The sequence below is a fragment of the Pongo pygmaeus genome, chromosome 9, assembly GCF_028885625.2.
Source record: "Pongo pygmaeus isolate AG05252 chromosome 9, NHGRI_mPonPyg2-v2.0_pri, whole genome shotgun sequence".
NCBI classification, from domain to species: Eukaryota; Metazoa; Chordata; class Mammalia; order Primates; family Hominidae; genus Pongo; species Pongo pygmaeus.
This window is the reverse complement of record NC_072382.2, coordinates 58475153-58494082: the sequence shown is the minus strand read 5'-3', so window position 1 is coordinate 58494082 and position 18930 is coordinate 58475153. Positions and strand designations below refer to the sequence as shown.

Genomic DNA, 18930 nt, shown 5'->3' with positions numbered 1-18930 from the left:
AGAGTGCCAGTCCTCAAGCCTCACACCACAGCCCTGCCCAGTGATGATCCCCTGGGGCAGCAGTCACCCCGCCTTCTGAGCCTCTTCTCTTGTGTCTACAGGTGTGGCGCCAGCAGTTTGGGTTCCCACAGAGGCCCTTGGCAATGAGACCCTCCCTCCCAGTCGAGGGCTGCCCACTCCCAGTGATGAGGAGCCACAGCTGCTACAGGAAAGCCCCGGGACCCACGGGCCAGCCCTCGCCCCAGCTGCCCCACTCACCACAGCCCTGAACCCACCAATGACAGCCACTGAGGAGCCAGTGGTGTCTCCAGGCCCCACCCAGACCACCCTGCAGCAGCCACTGGAGCTCACTGCATCTCAACTCCCTGCCCACCCCACAGAGGCCCCAGCCAGCAAGGGAGTGACTGCCAGCCTCCTGGCCGTCCCCCATACACCAGAGTCCTCATCCCTCCCTGTTGCACTGCAGACACCCACACCTGGCATGGTGTCAGGTGCCATGGAGACAACAAGGGTGACTGTGATCTTTGCAGGAAGCCCCAACATCACAGTCTCCTCCCGGTCACCCCCTGCCCCTCGCTTCCCGCTTATGACCAAGGCTGTGACAGTCCGAGGCCAAGGCTCCTTGCCTGTTAGGACGACACCCCTACAACCCTCCTTGACAGCAAGTCCCTCCTCCAGACCTGTGGCTTCCCCTGAAGCCATCTCCAGGTCCCTCACCTCCTCGGGATCCCACAAGGCTGTGCTGACACCTGCAGTAACTAAGGTCATAAGCAGGACAGGGGTCCCCCAGCCCACCCAGGCCCAGAGTGCTTCAAGTCCCAGCACCCCTGTAACCGTGGCTAGAACAGCAGCAGAACAGGTTCCTGTCAGTCCCCTTGCAACCAGGAGCGTGGAGATGGTGCTATCCACAGAGAAGGGCGAAGCCGGGCACAGCCAGCCCATGGGCTCGCCTGCCTCCCCACAGCCACACCCACTCCCTACTGCACCACCCCGCCCAGCCCAGCATACCACCATGGCCACCAGGTCTCCATCTCTGCCCCCAGAGACCCCAGCTGCCCCCAGCCTGTCAACAGCTGCTCATGGGCTGGCAGCCACACCCTTCATGTCCCTTGAGTCAACTCGTCCCTCCCAGCTCCTCTCTGGCCTGCCTCCCGACACCAGCCTGCCCCTGGCCAAGGTGGGCACATCTGCCCCAGTGGCCACACCCGGCCCCAAAGCCTCTGTCATCACCACTCCACTCCAGCCACAGGCCACGACTCTGCCTGCTCAGACACTTAGCCCAGCACTGCCTTTCACTCCAGCGGCAATGACCCAGACGCACCCACCCACCCACATAGCACCCCCACCAGCAGGCACAGCTCCAGACCTGCTGCTGGGAGCCACATTGCCAACCTCTGGAGTCCTGGCTGTGGCTGAGGGCACGGCCTCCATGGTATCTGTTGTCCCACGAAAGAGCACCACAGGGAAGGTGGCCATCCTATCCAAGCAAGTGTCTCTGCCCACTTCCATCTATGGCTCTGCCGAGGGTGGGCCCACAGAGCTCATGCCTGCCACGAGCCACCCTCTCGCCCCCTTGGTGGCTGAGCCCGAGGGAGCCCAGGCAGGCACAGCTCTGCCAGTGCCCACATCCTATCCCCTGAGCCGCATCTCAGCCAGGACGGCCCCCCAAGACAGCATGCTGGTTCTGTTGCCTCAGCTGGCTGAGGCCCATGGAACCGCGGCAGGGCCTCACCTGGCAGCAGAGCCGGTGGACGAGGCCACCTCAGAACCATCTGGGCGCTCAGCCCCAGCCCTGAGCATTGTAGAGGGTTTGGCAGAGGCTTTGGCAACCACCACTGAGGCCAATACATCCACCACCTGTGTCGTGAGTGATTTGCCAGGGTTCTAGCCACCCGTATGTGACCCCTCCCTTCATCCCTTCCTCTTCCCTGCTAGATGGAGTTTTAGTCGCTCTCCTCATTCCTGCCCCATGCTCCTGGTCCCTCAAATATTCTCCAGTCTCCTATTGGCCCCTGATGCCATAGCAGGGTTCCGCCTGGCCCATCTAGGCCCTGGGGGGCTGATTGGATGGCCTAGTGTGATGCCCAGGTGACAATGTGTGTGTGCTGGTGTGAGACTGCTGTGTGTGCCTTTGTGAGTGTGTGCCTGTGTGAGACTGCTGTGTGCGTTTGTGTTCACATGTGTGAGACAGTATGAGCGCTCCTGTATCTGCATGTGCTCTTGTGTGTGTGAGGAATGGTGTTTGAGACATCCTCATGTGCATCCTTGTGCCTTTGTGAGAAACTGTGTGTGTGTGTGTATAGGCTTGCGCAAGTATGCTAGGGTTTCTGTGAGTGTGAGCTAGTGTGTACACATGCCTGTGTACCCAGACCTCTCAGCGCAGGCCAGGCAGATCTGCAGAGGTCTCAGGGAATCGGTCCCTGACCCCCGAGCTCACACTAAGTGCAGCGCCAGGCCCCAGATGGCTTGTGGTGGGTGGGGGGTGAGGGCATCTTTCCCTAGAAGGTCCACTGCCCCTCTAGGACCTACATGTGGGAAGGATCTGGTGCCATCACAGCTTGCGGGGTGGCTCCTCGATGGGCACTCACACTTCCTCCACTCTGTACCCAGCCAATCGCCGAGCAGGACTGCGTCCGCCACATCTGCCTGGAGGGCCAGCTGATTCGCGTGAATCAGTCCCAGCACTGTCCCCAGGGCGCTGCTCCCCCTCGCTGTGGGATCCTGGGCCTCGCCGTGCGGGTGGGTGGGGACCGCTGCTGCCCACTCTGGGAGTGTGCCTGTGAGTCATGGGATCAGCGGAGCCTCCTGCATCCTCCCTGTATCCTTACCCCAGCATGACCGCCATCCCTGATCTGTGTGTCCCAGACTCCCCTCCTGTGGGACCCCGACCTGGCAGGTTTCCTACGCTTGCGACCTCTGATCTGTGTGATGCCTGGTCTGAGCCACCTTCCAGACGCCAGGCCTCTGCATCCATCCAGGAAGAGGGCCAGGAACCTGCCCCATCTTCCTAGGTGGCCTTGGTCTGGGAGGCATCCACCAATTCTTCTTGTGCCCTGCCCCTCCCCCAGGCCGGTGCTCAATCTTCCCTGACCTGAGCTTCGTTACCTTCGATGGGAGCCATGTAGCTCTGTTCAAGGAGGCCATCTACATCCTCAGCCAGAGCTCAGATGAAATGGTCACCGTCCATGTACTGGACTGCAAAAGTGCCAACCTGGTGCCTGCCCCATACCTCCCTCCCTGCTGGGGACTAGGAACTGGACTAGGATAAGAGGGGAGATGGAGCAGTGAGCCAGGGTGCCAGAGGCAAAGACAGATGTGGAAGCCCCCCTGAGCTCCCTCTGTCTCCAGGAACAGGCAGGGCCTCCCAGGTGATGGCTCCCTGGGAGGCTGGGGAAAGAATTGAGTGGAGTGTGCCACCTCCTGGCCCTAGCCTGTTCCATTCCCAGCTTGTGCCAGCTTCCTGCCATGTAGGAGGGATGGCACGGAAGTGCAGAGGAGCTGGGATGTCACTGCAATGGTGTGGCCTGAGGTCATGGGTGCTGGCTGCAGGGAATCTCCTACTGGGATGTCCCCATAAGTCAGGTGGAAAGAGGTAGCTTCTGTCTCTTCTCTTCTCTTCTCCCTTTTCTTTCTTTCTTTCTTTTTCTTTTTCTTTCTTTCTTTCTTTTTTTCTTTCTTTCTCTTTCTTTCTTCTCTCTTCTTTCCCTCCCTCTCTGCCCTGACCTTCCTTCCTTCCTTCCTTCCTTCCTTCCTTCCTTCCTTCCTTCCTTTCTTCCTTTTTTTCTGTTTTGGTCTGGGCTTGCATGAGGTCAGATGGAGCCGCAATGGTTCCATGCGATCCTGGGCACCATCTGCCCAGCCTGATGGGAGCCCCTGGCATAGTGCAGGGGGTAGTCAGGGGAGACTGTACTCACATTTGCTGTGCCCACTCACTTAGAGGGGGACAGAGGACAGGGCTCCACGTTGATGAGGTCTGGTTCTCTCTGCAGGGGCACCTGAACTGGCCCCCGTTCTGTCTGGTGATGTTGAACATGACTCACTTGGCCCATCAGGTCACTATTGATCGCTTCAACCGAAAGGTGAGTGCATCAAACAGCCAGCCTCCAGGGCAGGGCCACAGTCAGCTGAGGGACAGGGCATCCAGGGGTGGAGGGGCTGTGAGGCTGAATCATGATTCAGGGCAGGGGTGGGGAGGGGAACTTTTTAAAAAAAATAATGCAAAATTAGGTATATTTGGAAGTGATTATAATTAAAATGCTTGTGGCCACACCAATGTCAGGGGAGGAAGTATACCAGGAGGGATGGGATATTGTTGTGACAGAGAAAAAGTCGGAAAGGCAAGAGACAGTGGGTTTAAATATTTATGGCTAAAATATCTCACTTTTGCAATTTTCACAAAAACCTATGACCACATGAACACATTACTACCAGGACCCCTACCAGGAAGTGAGGAGCCGTGAATTTAAGCTTCATTGGCTTCACTAAGTTCACCTCTGTCAAGGAGGCCGGGGTATCCAACAACAGCCCACCCCCATATGGGCATCCTCTCCAGAGGGCCCACCTTTGCTCCTCCCAACAGGTGGGCAAAGGGGACTGATCCGTCTCCTCCTCAGGTCCCAAAGTTGTGAGTCTGCTGCCAATTCCTGAGCCTTGATCTGCAGCCTTCCTTTTGGAATCTGCCCTTGAACACAGGGTGCGGCACATTTGTGGTGCTCTTAGGAGCGGGGTTTCAGACAGTAAGTTTCCTATGGGATGAAGGCTTGAACAGAAAACTCCCCGAGTTTCATTTCTTAGTTTATAAAATTTTTCCATTAAAAAATTAACATATAATCTACATGCAGTAAAATTTACTCTATTTAGTATACAGTTCTACAGTTGCAACAAGCACCCACAGTCATGAAACTACCACCTCCAACCAGGATATAGAACAGTTTTATCATCTCAGACACCATCTCCTGCCTCTTTGTTGTCAACCCCTCCCCCCACCTGCTGACAACCATTGTCCGCTGCTCCTATAGTTATGCCTTTTCCAGAATTCATATAAATTGACCAGAGTATATGGTGACATTCATCCACACTGTTGCACAGATCAGTAGTTCAATCCTTTTTATTGATGAATAGTATTCTATTTTATGTATGTACCATAGTTTATTTATCCATGAACCAGTTGAAAGATATTTGAGTTGTTTCCAGTTTGGTACAATAACAAATAAAGTGGCTGTAAACATTTACATACAGGTTTTGTGTAGATAAAGCCCCCAGGAGTAGATTCCTGGGTTGAACAGGAAGGACGTATTTAGCTTTACAATACTTGCCAAACTGTATTCCAGAGCAGGCATTTAGCATTCCCACCAGCAATGGATGAGAGCTCCAGGAGCTTCGCATCCTTGCCAGCACTTGGTGGCATGTGTTTGTTTGTTTAGTCATTCTAATAAGTGTCAAATAGAATCTCATTTTGGTTTTAATTTGCATTTTTCTGCTTACTGATGATGTTGAGCATCTTTCCATGGGTTTATTTTCCATGGTATATGCTCTTTGGCAAAGTATCTGTTCAAGTCTTTCGCACATTTTAAAGATCATGTTGTTCTATTGAGTTTTGAGAACTTTTCCTGTGTATTTTGGATACAAGCCCTTTATCACACATATAAATCTAATTTTCCAGTCTGTAGAGTGTTTTTCCATTCACCTACTAGTGTCTTCTGAAAGACAGAAGTTTTTTTTATTTTGATGGTGTCCAGTTTATCAGTTTTTTCTTTTATGAATCATGATACTGGTGTTGTACCTGATGAACCTTGCCCAAAGTCACACAGAATCTCTCTTATGTTTTCTTCTAGAAGTTTTATAGTTTTAGGTATTGCTTTTATGTGTATATTGCATTTTAGGTTAATTTTTGTAAATAGTACAAAGTATGAGTTTAGATACATTTTTCAAATATGAATACTCAATTTTTCCAGCACCATTTTTCGAAGAGATTATTCTGTCTCCATTGAATTGTCTTTGAACCTTTATTTAAAAACCAATTGGCCAGGCACAGTGGCTCATGCCTGTAATCTCAGCACTTTGGGAGGCCGAGGTGGGTGGATCTCAAGGTCAGGAGTTTGAGACCAGCCTGACCGACATGGAGAAACCCCTTCTCTACTAAAAATACGAAATAAGCTGGGCGTGGTGGCACGCACCTGTAATCCCAGCTACTCGGGAGGCTGAGGCAGGAAAAATCACTTGAACCTGGGAGGCGGAGGTTACGGTGAGCTGAGATTGCACCATTACACTCCAGCCTGGGCAACAAGAGCGAAACTGCCTCAAAAAAAAAAAATAATAATGTTTGGGATAATTTATATGCTTTTTATTTTGTCTTATTAATCTATCTTTTCACTGATGCTACAGTGTCTTGATTACCATTACTTATCATTAAACCTTAAAATTAGGTGGTATTCTGTTGTCTGTTCTTTTTTTTAGAGACAGGGTCTTTCCCTATCATCTAGAATAGAGTGCGGTGGTGCAATGATAGCTCACTGCAGCCTCGACCTCCTGGGCTCAGCAATCCCCCGACCTCAGCCTCCCAAGTAGAGGACAAGTGTATGCCACCATGCCTAGCTAATTTTTTAATTTTGTATAGAGATGGGGTCTCACTATGTTGCCCAGGCTGGTCTCAAACTCCTGGCCTCAAGGGATCCTCTTGCCTCAGCCTCCCAAAGTGCTAGGATTACAGGCATGAGCCACCATGCCTGGCCTAGCTATTCTAATTCCTTTAACTTTTCGTAGAAATTTAGAATCAGCTTTTTGATTTCTACCAAATGTTTACCTGGGATTTTGAGTTGCATTCAATATATAGAATTATTTGGGAGAAGAATAAATCTTAACACTGGTGAGTCTTCCAGTGCATGAACATGGTTCATCTCTATTTTTTTTATGGCTTCTTTGATTTTTTTATTTGTGTTTTGTAGTTTTTAGTGTAAGGATCCTATACATATTTGATAGACTTATTCCTAAGTAGTTTATATTTTTTGGTGCTATTGTAAGTAATTGTGTTGTTTTTGTTTCACTTTCCAATTGCTTATTACTAATGCAAATACAAGTTATTTTTGCATATTGAGCTTGTATCTTGCAGCGTTACTAAGCTCAGTTATTAGTTCTTAAATTCTTTGGGTTTTTCTACATAGACAATTATGTCTTCTCCAAATAGAGACAGTTTTATTTCTTCCTTTCCAATGAGTATGCTTTTAATTTATTTTCTCTCACCTATTGCACTGGCTAGGACCTCTAGTGTGATGCTGAATAAGAAAGGTTGAGAACAGTCATCCTTGTCTGATCTTAGGGAGAAAATATTCAGTCTTTCACTATAAGGCATGATGTTAGTTGTAGGCTTTTCACAGATGTCCTTTATCAGGTTAAGAACATTTTCTTTTATTCCTAGTTTTCTGAGAGATTTTACTACCAGGAGTAGATGTTGAATTTTGTCAAATGCTTTTTTCTGCACCTATTTGGACAATCACATTGTTTTTCTTTTTCACATTATTAATTTGATGAATTACATTGATTTTTGTGTGTTAACCCAGTCTTGCCTTCCTGGAATTAACTTCATTTGTTATATTATCCTTTTTATATATTGTTGTATCCTTATGATGGGTATTAGTCTAAATTTTCTTTTCTTGTAATATGATAGTTTACTATAGGTAGCAGAGTAATACTGGCCTCGTACAATGAGTTGGAAAGTATTCTCCCCTTTTTAATTTTCTGGAAAAGTATATGTAGACTTGGTAATATTTATTCCTTAAACATTTGGTAGAATTCAACAGTGAAGCCATCTGAGCCTGGATTTTTCTCTGCGGAGATTTTAAAACACACGTTCAATTTCTTTAGTAGGTTTAGAGCTATTTTGGTTATATATTTCTTCTTTGGTAAATTTGGGTAGTTTGCATCTTTTACAGAATTTGTCCATTTCATCCAAGTTGTCAAATTTATAAACATTAAGTTGTTCATCATATATTCTTGCTATGCTTTTACTTTCTGTAGGATCTGAATCTATGTGCCATATCTAATTCCTGACATTAGTTATTTGTGTCTTCTCTCTTCTCCCTGACGAGCCTGTCTAGAGGCTTATCAAACTTACTGTCCTTCTCAAAGAATGGCTTTATTGGTTTTCTCTATTATTTTTATGTTTTCTATTTCATTGATTTCTGCTATCTTTATTATTTTCTTTCTTCTGCTTACTTTAGGTTTAATTTACTCTTCTTTTTCTAATTTGTTAAGGAAGAAGCCTATGTCATTAATTTGAGACCTTTCTTCTTCTTCTTTTTTTTTTTTTTTTTTTTGAGGCAGAGTCTCACTCTGTCGCCCAGGCTGGAGTGCAGTGGTGTGATCTCGGCTCACTGCAAGCTCTGCCTCCTGGGTTCACACCATTCTCCTGCCTCAGCCTCCCGAGTAGCTGGGACTACAGGCACCAGCCAATTTTTTGTATTTTTAGTAGAGATGGGGTTTCACCGTGTTAGCCAGGAAGGTCGCGATCTCCTGATCTCGTGATCCACCCGCCTCGGCCTCCCAAAGTGCTGAGATTACAGGCGTGAGCCACTGTGCCTGGCCTCTTTTTCTAATATAAGCATTTAGTGCTACAATTTTCCCTGTATGTATTGATTTAGCTGCATCCTACAAGTTTTGATATGCTGTGTTTTCTTTTTCAATCAGTTCAAAATACTTTTAAATATCCCTTTTGATTTTTATTTGACTCATGAATTATTTTAAGTGTTTTATTTAATCTTCAAATATTTTATGATTTTCCAGATGACTTTCTGTTATAGATTTCTAATTTAATTTCATTGTGTTCATAAGACGTAATTTGTCTAACTTGAATTCTTTTACATTTAGTAAGATTTATTTTATGTCCAAGAATATACTCTAAGTAAATGTGTATTTCATTATTGGGTGGAGTGTTCTATGAATGTTAATTAGGTCAAGTTGGCTGATAGTGTTGTTCAAGCCTTCTAAATTCTTACTAATTTTCTATCTGTTTATTCTCAGTTATTGAGAGAATGTTGAAATATCTGACTATAATTGTTTGTCTATTTCTCCTTGGAGTTTTATCAGTTTTTTTATTCACATGTATTGAAATTCTGTTATTTAGGTGCATAACATTCAGGATTGTTATGTCCTTTTGATGAATTAACTCTTTTATTCTTAGGAAATGGCCATTTTATCCTGGTAAAAGTCTTTGTTCTGAATTCCACTTTGTCTGACTTGCCTGTAATAGCTTCTCCAGCTTTCTTTTGATTGATGTTAGCATGTATACCTAATATGTATATCTAAGATGTATCTTTTTTCATCCTTTTACTTTAACCTATTTGTGGCTTTTTATTTAAAGTGGGATTTTTGGCTGGCATGTAGGCTCATGCCTGTAATTTCACTTTGGGAGGTGGAAGCGGGTGGATTGCTTGAGCCCAGGAGTTCGAGACCAGCCTGGGCAATATGGCAAAACACAATCCCTACTAAAAATATATATATTAAAAAATTAGGCAAGCATGGTGGCACATGCCTGTAGTTCCAGCTATGCAGGAGGCTGAGGTGGGAGAATCACCTGGGCCCAGGAAGTTGAGGCTGCAGTGAGCCGTGATTGCACCACTGCACTCCAGCCTGGGTGACAGGAGTGAGGCCCTGTCTCAACAAACAAACAAACAAACAAATAAAAGTGGGACTTTTGCAGGGGGTAAATAGTTGAGCCTTCAGTTTTTAAAGATCCAATCTGACAATCTCTACCTTTTAATTGGGGATGTTTATACCATTTATATTTAATTTGGTCCTCAACATAGTGATGTTTATATATTGTTGCTATTTATTTTCTATTTGTGACATCTGTTCTTTGTTCCCTTCTTCTTCCTTTTTTTTGCCTTCTTTGGATTGTTTTTAATGACTCCATTTCATCTCCAATGTTGGATAATTGTCTGTACTTTTTTTTTCTCCTTCAGTGGTTGCTTTAGATATTACAGTATGTAATTTTACTTTGTCACAGACTAGCTACAAATAATATTATATTGCATCACATATACCATAGGAACTTTATAACAGTATACTGCTACTTCCTTTCACCAAGCCTTTGTGTTATTGTCATAAAATTTACTTCTATAATTATTATAAACTCCACAGTAAATTTTTATTATTTTTCCTTAAGCAGTTAATTTATCTTCTAAAGAGATTTTTAAAACAAGGAAAGTTTATATTTAACCACATATTTACCATTTTGTGCTTTTTATTCCTTTGTGTAAATCTCGATTTGCATCTGGTATCATTTTTCTTCTGCTTGAAAGACTTCCTTTAACACTTATGTAGTACAGATCTACTGGTGATAAATTCTTTCAGCTTTTGTTTGTCAGAAAAAGTCTTGGTCTTTCCTTCATTTTTAAGAAATACTTTCACTGGGTATAGAATTATAGGCTGATATTTTTTTCTCTCAGTACTTTACAAGACTTTGCTCCTGTCTTTTTTTTATTGAGGAGAAATTGACAAAACATAAAATTAAGCATTTTAAAGTGAACAATTCAATGGCATTTAGTACATTCACAATAATGTGCAACCACCGCCTCTGTATAGCTCCAAAACATTTTCATCACCCCAAAAGGCAACCCCATACCCATTAAGCAGTTTATTCCTAGTCACCTCTCCCCACAACCCCTGCCAACTACCAATCTGCATTTTGTCTCTGGCTTTACCTATTCTGAATATTTCATATAAGTGGAGTCAGACAATATCTGACCTTTTGTGTCTGGCTTCTTTCACCGAGCTCCATGTTTTGGGGGTTCATCCACATTGAAGCATGTATCAATACTTCATTCATTTTTATGGCTGGAATAATATTCCATTGTATGTATATACCACAGTTTGTTTATCCGTTCATTATTGATGGGCATTTAAGCTGTTTCCATATTTTTGGCTATTTTGAATAGTGCTGTTATGAAGTTCCACTATCTTTTATCTTGCTTATTTCTGATAAGAAATCTGCTGTCATTCTTTGTTCCTTCATACATAATGTAGTTTTTTTCTACCCCTTTTTGCTGCTTTTATGATTTTCCTTCTATCACTGTTTTTAAGCAATTTGGTTATGATAGGCCTGGTAATTCATTTCTCTTTTGGGGACTTCAATTACATGCGTATTAGGATACTTGAAGTTGACCCACAGATCACTTATGCTCTCTGCTCATCATTCTCTTGGGTCTTTTTTAATTCTGTGCCTCATTTCAGATAGTATTTATTGCTCTATCTTTAAGTTCATTAATCTTTTCATTTATAGTGTCTAAACATATTAATTCCATTCAGTGGTTTTCATCTCAGACATGATATTTTTCATCTGCACAAGTTTGATTTGGGTCTTTTTATATCGTGAACATCTCACCTTCTTCTGTTTTCCTCTATTTCTTGAGCACATATAGTTAAAACAATTTTAAAAATAATTGTTTGTATTTCCTTGTCTACTGTGTGTGTCATTTCTCAGTCAGTTCTGATTGATTTTTTATTTCATTATAGATTGTATTTTCCTGCTTCTTTGCATGCCTGACAATTTTTTTAAATTGAATTCCAGACATTGTGAGTTTTGCCTTGTTGGATGCTGGATATTCTTACATTTTATTTTTGAAAATATTCTTGAGCTTTGTAGTAGTTATGCTACTTGGAAACAGTTTGATCCTTCTGAGGCTTGCCTTTAAGCTTTGTTAGGTAAAGCCAAACTAGCCTTTATTCTGAGTGTGATTTTATTCTTTATCCTACATACCAATTCCCTGCTACTAAAGCAACACCCTTCTGCATACCCTACCCTATACTTTACATATTAGGAGGTTTTTCTACTATTCCCAGCCCTGTGTTAGCTCTGTGGATTTTTCTGTCTGTTCCTCTCAGGTGGTTCTTTCTCTAGTCTCAGGTAGTTTTCTCACCTGCATACATTGATCAATATTCAGCTGAAAATTCAGGACAGGGTCAGGTCAGGGTTGGAGGGGGATTCTGCAAAGCTTCAGAGCTCTCTCTCTCTCTCTGTCTGCCATGCAAACTCTAGCTACCTTGGCCTTTGTGAACATCTGTCTCTTGTCTTCTAAATTCTAGGAAACCACCAGGCTCGGCCTGGGTTCCTGCTCCCTGGACTGCAGCCTCTAAACTCTCTAAGTAATAACCTTGGGCAATCATAAGGCTTGCCTCATTTGTTTCCATTTTTTGTTTTCAGGGATCACTCTCCTGCATTGCCAACTGTTCTGGTTGGAAAACTGTTGTTTTATATATTTAGTCAGTTTGTTTGATCATTTAAGGCAAGAGGGTAAATCCAGTTCCTATTACTCCACCTTGGTCAGAAATGGAAGTCTAAGTCCTTCGTTTTTAACCTTTTATTCTTTGTCCTTGCTTGGAGTCCTATGAATGCAGGTGAGGCTCCTCTCTGGGCTTCAGATATGTATGTTTACTCCCAGAACTCAGAGACTGCTCATGGATCATGAAGCCCAATCCTCTGTCTGTACGAATAGGAAGGCTCAGGCTAGGAGAGCCAGGGGCTTTCCTAGGGTCACAGAGTTTTCTTTGTGACTCCTAGGGGGAGGTTCCCTCTGCATAATGGTTCACGTGCTGCATAATTTGCTGCATGAAACAGTCTAATCCTTTTTTAATTTTTAATTTTTATGGGTAGATAGTAGGTATATATATTTGTGGGGTACATAAGAGATTTTGACACAGGCATTCGATGTGTAATAATCACATCATATAAAATGGGATATCCCTCCCCTCAAGCATTTATCCTTTGTGTTATGAACAATCTAATTATATGCCTTTTAGTTATTTTTAAATGTATAATTAAATTATTATTGACTGTAGTCACCCTGTTGTGCTATCAAACACTAAGTCTTACTCATTCTTTTTAATTTTTCTTTTTACTCATTAATTATTCCCATCTCTCCCTCAGCCACTCCACTACCCTTCCCCTATGTCCATGAGTTCAATTGTCTTGGTTTTTAGATCCCACACATAAGTGAGAACACGTTAGGTTTGTCTTTCTGTGCCTGCTTATTTCATTTAACATAATGACCTCCATTTTCACCCATGTTTTTGTAAATGACAGAATCTCATATTGTTGTGGCTGAATAGTACTCCGTTGTGTATAAGTACCACATTTTCTTTATCCATTCATCTGCTGATGGACATTTACATTGCTTCCGAATCTTAGCTATCGTGAACAGTGCTGCAACAAACATGGGAGTGCAGATATCACTTCGATATACGGATTTCCTTTCTTTTGGGTGTATACCCAGATTGCTGGATCATATGGTAGCTCTATTTTTAGTTTTTTGAGGAACCTCCAAACTGTTCTCCATAGTGGTTGTACTAATTTACATTCCCACCAAAAGTGTGAGGGTTCCCTTTTCTCCACATCCTCACCAGCATTTGTTATTTCCTGTCTTTTGGATAAAAGCCATTTTAACTGGAGTGAGATGATTTCTCATTATAGTTTTGATTTGCATTTCTCTGATGATCCATGATGTTAAGAACATTTTCATATGCCTGTTTGCCATTTGGATGTCTTATTTTTTATTTTATTTTATAACTTTTAAGTTCAGGGGTACATGTGCAGGTTTCTTATATAGATAAACTCATATCGCAGGAGTTTGTTGTACAGATTATTTTGTCACCCAGGTATTAAGCCTAGTACTCATTAGTTATTTTTTGATACTCTCTTTCCTCCCACCCGCCACCCTCCAGTACACGCCAGTATCTGTTGTTCCCCTCTACCTGTCTGTGTGTTCTCATCATTTAGCTCCCACTTATCAGTGAGAACATGCAGTATTTGGTTTTCTGTTTTTGCATTAGTTTGCTAAGGATAATGGCCTCCAGCTCCATCCATGTTCCTGCAGAGGACATGATCTCATTCTTTTTTATGGCTGCATAGTATTCCATGGTGTATGTATACTACATTTTCTTTACCCAGTCTACCATTGATGGACATTTAGGTTGATTCCATGTCTTTGCTATTGTGAATAGTGCTATAGTGAATATATGTGCACAGGTGTGTTTATGATAGAATGATTTATATTCCTTTGGGTATATACCCAGTAATGGGATTGCTGGGTCAAATGGTAGTTGTGTTTTTAGGTCTTTGAGGAATCACCACACTGTTTTCCACAATGGTTGAACTAATTTACACTCTCATCAACAATGTATAAGTGTTCCTTTTTCTCTACAACCTTGCTAGCACCTGTTATTTTTTGGCTTTTTAGTAACAGCCATTCTGACTGGTGTGAGATGGTATCTCATTGCTGTTTTGATTTGCATTTTTCTAATGATCAGTGATATTGAGCTTTTTTCATATGCTTATTAGCTGAACGTATGTCTTCTCTTGAGAAGTGTCTGTTCATGTCCTTTGCCCACTTTTTAATGGGGTAGTTTGTTTGTTGTTGTTTTCTTATAAATTTGTTTAAGTTCCTTATAGATACTGGATGTAAGACCTTTGTCAGATGCATAGTTTGCAAAAATTTTTCCCATTCTGTAGGCTGTCTGTTTACTCTGTTGATAGTTTCTTTTGCTGTGTAGAAGCTCTTTAGTTTAATTAGATCCCATTTGTCAATTTCTGCTTTTGTTGCAATTTCTTTTGGCATCATTGCCATGAAATCTTTGCCGTTTCTGTGTCCAGAATGGTATTGCCTAGGTTATCTTCCATGGTTTTTATAGTTTTGGCTTTTACATTTAAGTCTTTAATCTATCTTAAGTTAATTTTTGTATACGGTGTAAGGAAGAGGTCCCGTTTCAATCTTCTGCATATGGCTAGCCATTTATCCCAGTAGCATTTATTGAATAGAGAGTACTTTACCTATTGCTTGTTTTTGGTGACTTTGTAGAAGATCAGACAGTTGTAGGTGTGTGGCCTTATTTCTGGGCTCTATATTCTGTTCCATTGGTCTATGTGTCTGTTTTTGTACCAGTACTATGCTGTTTTAGTTACTGTAGCCATGAAGTATAGTTTGAAGTTGAGTAGCATGATGCCTCCAGCTTTGTTCTTTTTGCTTAGGATTGCCTTGGCTATTCGGGCTCATTTTTGGTTCCATATGAATTTTAAAATAGTTTTTTTTTCTAGTTCTGTGAAGAATGTCATTGGTAGTTTGATAGGAAGAGCATTGAATCTATCAATTGCTTTGGGCAGTATGGCCATTTTAACAATATTGATTCTCCCTATCAATGAGCATGGAATGTTTTTCTATTTGTTTGTGTCATCTCTGATTTCTTTGAGCAGTGTTTTGTAGTTCTCCTTGTAAAGATCTTTCACCTCCCTGGTTAGCTGTATTCCTAGGTATTGTATTCTTTTCGTGGCAATTGTGAATGGGATTGCCTTCCTGATTTGGTTCTTGGCTTAGCTATTGTTGGTATATAGGAATACTAGTGATTTCTATACATTGATTTTGTATCTTGAGACTTTGTGGAAGTTGTTTATCAGCTGAAGGAGCTTTTGGGCTGGAACTATGGGGTTTTCTAGATACAGGATCATGTTGTCTGCAAACAGGGATAGTTTGACTTCCTCTCTCCCTATTTGGAGGTCCTTTATTTCTTTCTCTTGCCGGATTGCTCTGGCCAGGACTTCCAATACTATGTTGAATAGGAGTGGTGAGAGCGGGCATCCTTGTCTTGTGCCAGTTTTCCAGGGGAATGCTTCCAGGTTTTGTCCATTCAGTGTGATGTTGGCTGTGGGTTTGTCATAGATGGCTCTTATTATTTTGAGGTATGTTCCTTTAATAAGTAGTTTATTGAGAGTTTTAAATATGAAGCGGTGTTGAGTTTTACCAAAAGCGTTTTCTGCACCTATTGAGATAATCCTTGGTTTTTGTCTTTGGTTCTGTTTATGTGATGAATCACATTTACTGATTTGTATATGTTGAACCAACATTGCCTCCCAGAGATAAAGCCTACTTGATCGTGGTGAATAAACTTTTTGATATGCTGCTAGATCCAGTTTGCCAATATTTTATTGAGGATTTTTGCATCACGGTTCATGTCTTCTTTTGAGAAATGTCTGTTTCAAATTTTTTGTGCATTTTTAAATCAGATTATTAGATTTTTTTCCTATAGAGTTGTTTGAGCTCCTTATATATTCTAATTATTAATCCCACATCAGATGTATGGTTTGCAAATATTTTCTCCCATTCTATGGGTTGCCTCTTCACTTTGTCAATTGTTTCCTTTGCTGTGCAGAAGCTTTTTAGCTTGATGTGATCCCATTTGTCCATTTTGCTTTGGTTGCCTGTGCTTGTGAGGTATTATTCAAGAAATTTTTGCCCAAACCAATGTCCTGGAGAGTTTCCTCAGTGCTTTCTTGTAGTGGTTTTATAGTTTGAGGTCTTAGATTTAAGTCTTTAATCCATTTTGATTTGATTTTTGTATATGGTGAGAGATAGGGGTCTAGTTTTATTCTTCTGCATACAGATATCCAGTTTCCCCAGCACCACTTATTGAAGAGACTGTCTTTTCCCCAGTGTATGTTCTTGGCACTTTTGTCGAAAATGAGTTCACTGAAGGTGTGTGAATTTGTTTCTGGGTTCTCTATTCTGTTCCATTAGTCTATATGTCTGTTTCTTTGTTTGTTTGTTTTTGTTTTTCAGACAGAGTCTCACTCTGTCGCTCAGGCTGGAGTGCAGTGGCACGATCTTGGCTTACTGTTACCTCTGTCTCCCAGGTTCAAGTGATTCTCCTGCCTCAGCTTGCCAAGTAGTTGGGGTTACAGGTGTGCATCATCACACCTGGCTAATTTTTGTGTTTTTAGAAGAGACAGGGTTTCACCATGTTGGCCAGGCTGGTCTCAAACTCCTGACCTCAGGTGATCTGCCCACCTTGGCCTCCTAAAATGCTGGGATTACAGGCGTGAGCCACTGCACCCAGCCTATATGCCTATTTTTATGCCAGTACCATGCTGCTTTGGTTACTATAGCTCTGTAGCATAATTTGAAGTCAGGTAATGTAATCCTTCTAGTTTTGTCCTTTTTGCTCAGAATAGCTTTGGCTATTCTGGGTCTTTTATAATTCCATGTATATTTTAGGGTTGTTTTTTCTATTTCTGTGAAGAATGTCATTAATATTTTGATAGGGATTGCATTGAATCTGTAGGTTGCTTTGGGTAATATGGACATTTTAACAACATTGATTCTTCTAATCTGTGAGCATGGACTATCTTTCCATTTGTGTCTTGTTCAGTTTCTTTCAGCAGTGTTTTATCATTTTCATCATAAAGCTCTTTCACTTCTTTGGTTAAGTTAATTCTTAGATAATTTAATTTTATTTGTGGCTATTGTAAATGGGATTATTTTTTAATTTATTTTTCAGATTGTTCACTGTTGGCATATAGAAATGCTACTGATGTTTCTATGTTGATTTTGTAATCTGCAACTTTACCGAATTTTAAAATCAGTTCTAATAGTTTTTTGGTGAAATCTTTAGGTTTTTTCCAAATATAAGATTATATCATCTGCAAACAGGATAATTTAACTTCTTCCATTCCAATTTCGATGCCCTTCATTTCTTTCTCTTGTCTGATTGCTCTACGTAGGACTTCTAATACTATGTTGAATAACAGTGGTGAAAGTGGGCATCCTTGTCGTGTTTCATATCTTAGAGGAAAGGCTTTTCATTTTCCCCCATTCAACATGATACTAGCTGTGGTTCTGTCATATATGGCTTTTATTACTTTGAGGTATGTTCCTTTTATACTCAGTTTTTTTAGGATTTTTGTTATGAAGTGATGTTGAATTTTATTGAATGCATTTTCAGCATCATTTGAAATGATCGTATGGCTTTTTTGCCTTTTATTCTGTTGATATGATGTATCACTTTGATTTGCATATGTTGAATCCCACTTGGTCACAATTAATGATCTTTTTAATGTATTGTTGAATTCATCTTGCTAGTATTTTTTGAGGATTTTTGCATCTATATTTATCAGAAATAACGACTTGCAGTCTTTTTTTGATATGTCCTGGTCTGGTTTTTGTATCAGAGTAACACTGGCCTCATAGAATGAGTTTGGAAGTATTCCCTCCTCCTCTATTTTTCAGAATAGTGTGAGTAGGATTGGTATTATCTCTTCTTCAAATGTTTGGTAGAAGTCAGCAGTGAAGCCATCAGATCCCAGGCTTTCCTTTACTGGGAGACTTTCTTCTCATTACTTGTTATTAGTGTTTTCAGATTTTTTATTTCTTTGTGGTTCAATCTTGACGTTGTATGTGTCTAGGAATTTATCCATTTCCTCTAGATTTTCTCTTCTACTGGCATATAGCTGCTCATAGTAGCTGCTAATGATCCTTTGAATTTCTGCAGTATCAGTTGTGATGCCTCCTTTTTCATCTCTGATTTTATTAGAGTCCTCTTTCTTTTTTCTTAGGCTAGAGGTTTGTCAATTTTGTTTATCTTTTCAAACAAACTTTTAGTTTCATTGATCTTTTGTGTTTTTTTATTTCAAATTTATTTCTGTTCTGATCTTTATTATTTCTTTTCTTCTACTAATTTTGGATTTGGTTTGCTCTTGCTTTTTTAGTTCTTTAAGATACATTGTTAGGTTATGTATTCAAAGTTTTTCTTCTTTTTTGATATAGGCACTGATAGCTATAAATTTCCCCCTTAGTGCTGCTTTTGCTGTATCCTGTAGGTTTTTGTATGTTGTGTTTCTATTATCATTTGTGTCAAGAAAAGTTTCTGTTTTTTTCATAAGTTCTTTATTGACCCACTTGACATTCAGGAGCATATAAAACAGTCTAATCTTGAAGGGAGGAGGTTAATTCATTATAAATACTTTAAAATCTTAATCTTTTTATATTCCATTTTTTTTGGTGTAAAACTATTGTAATAACCCATGGTCATCCAAATTTAACCTTGTTAATATGTAGAAGATGTTGCAGCCTTGAATTTAAAGTGTTTGTGAGAATTAGAGTGTGTTGCATATTT

The 18930-nt window shown here is 41.5% G+C and overlaps 1 protein-coding gene across 1 annotated transcript in view; it reads left to right on the top strand.

Annotated features, from left to right (window-relative positions):
- Positions 1 to 18930, top strand: part of OTOG (otogelin) — a 100839-nt gene that overhangs the window by 63582 nt on the left and 18327 nt on the right. Inside the window, exons 35-38 of the mRNA XM_054438737.2 lie at positions 102 to 1864; positions 2611 to 2779; positions 3069 to 3214; positions 3990 to 4079. Of these exons, the coding sequence (XP_054294712.1) occupies positions 102 to 1864; positions 2611 to 2779; positions 3069 to 3214; positions 3990 to 4079 (2168 nt within the window). The remainder of the gene's footprint in view (positions 1 to 101; positions 1865 to 2610; positions 2780 to 3068; positions 3215 to 3989; positions 4080 to 18930) is intronic.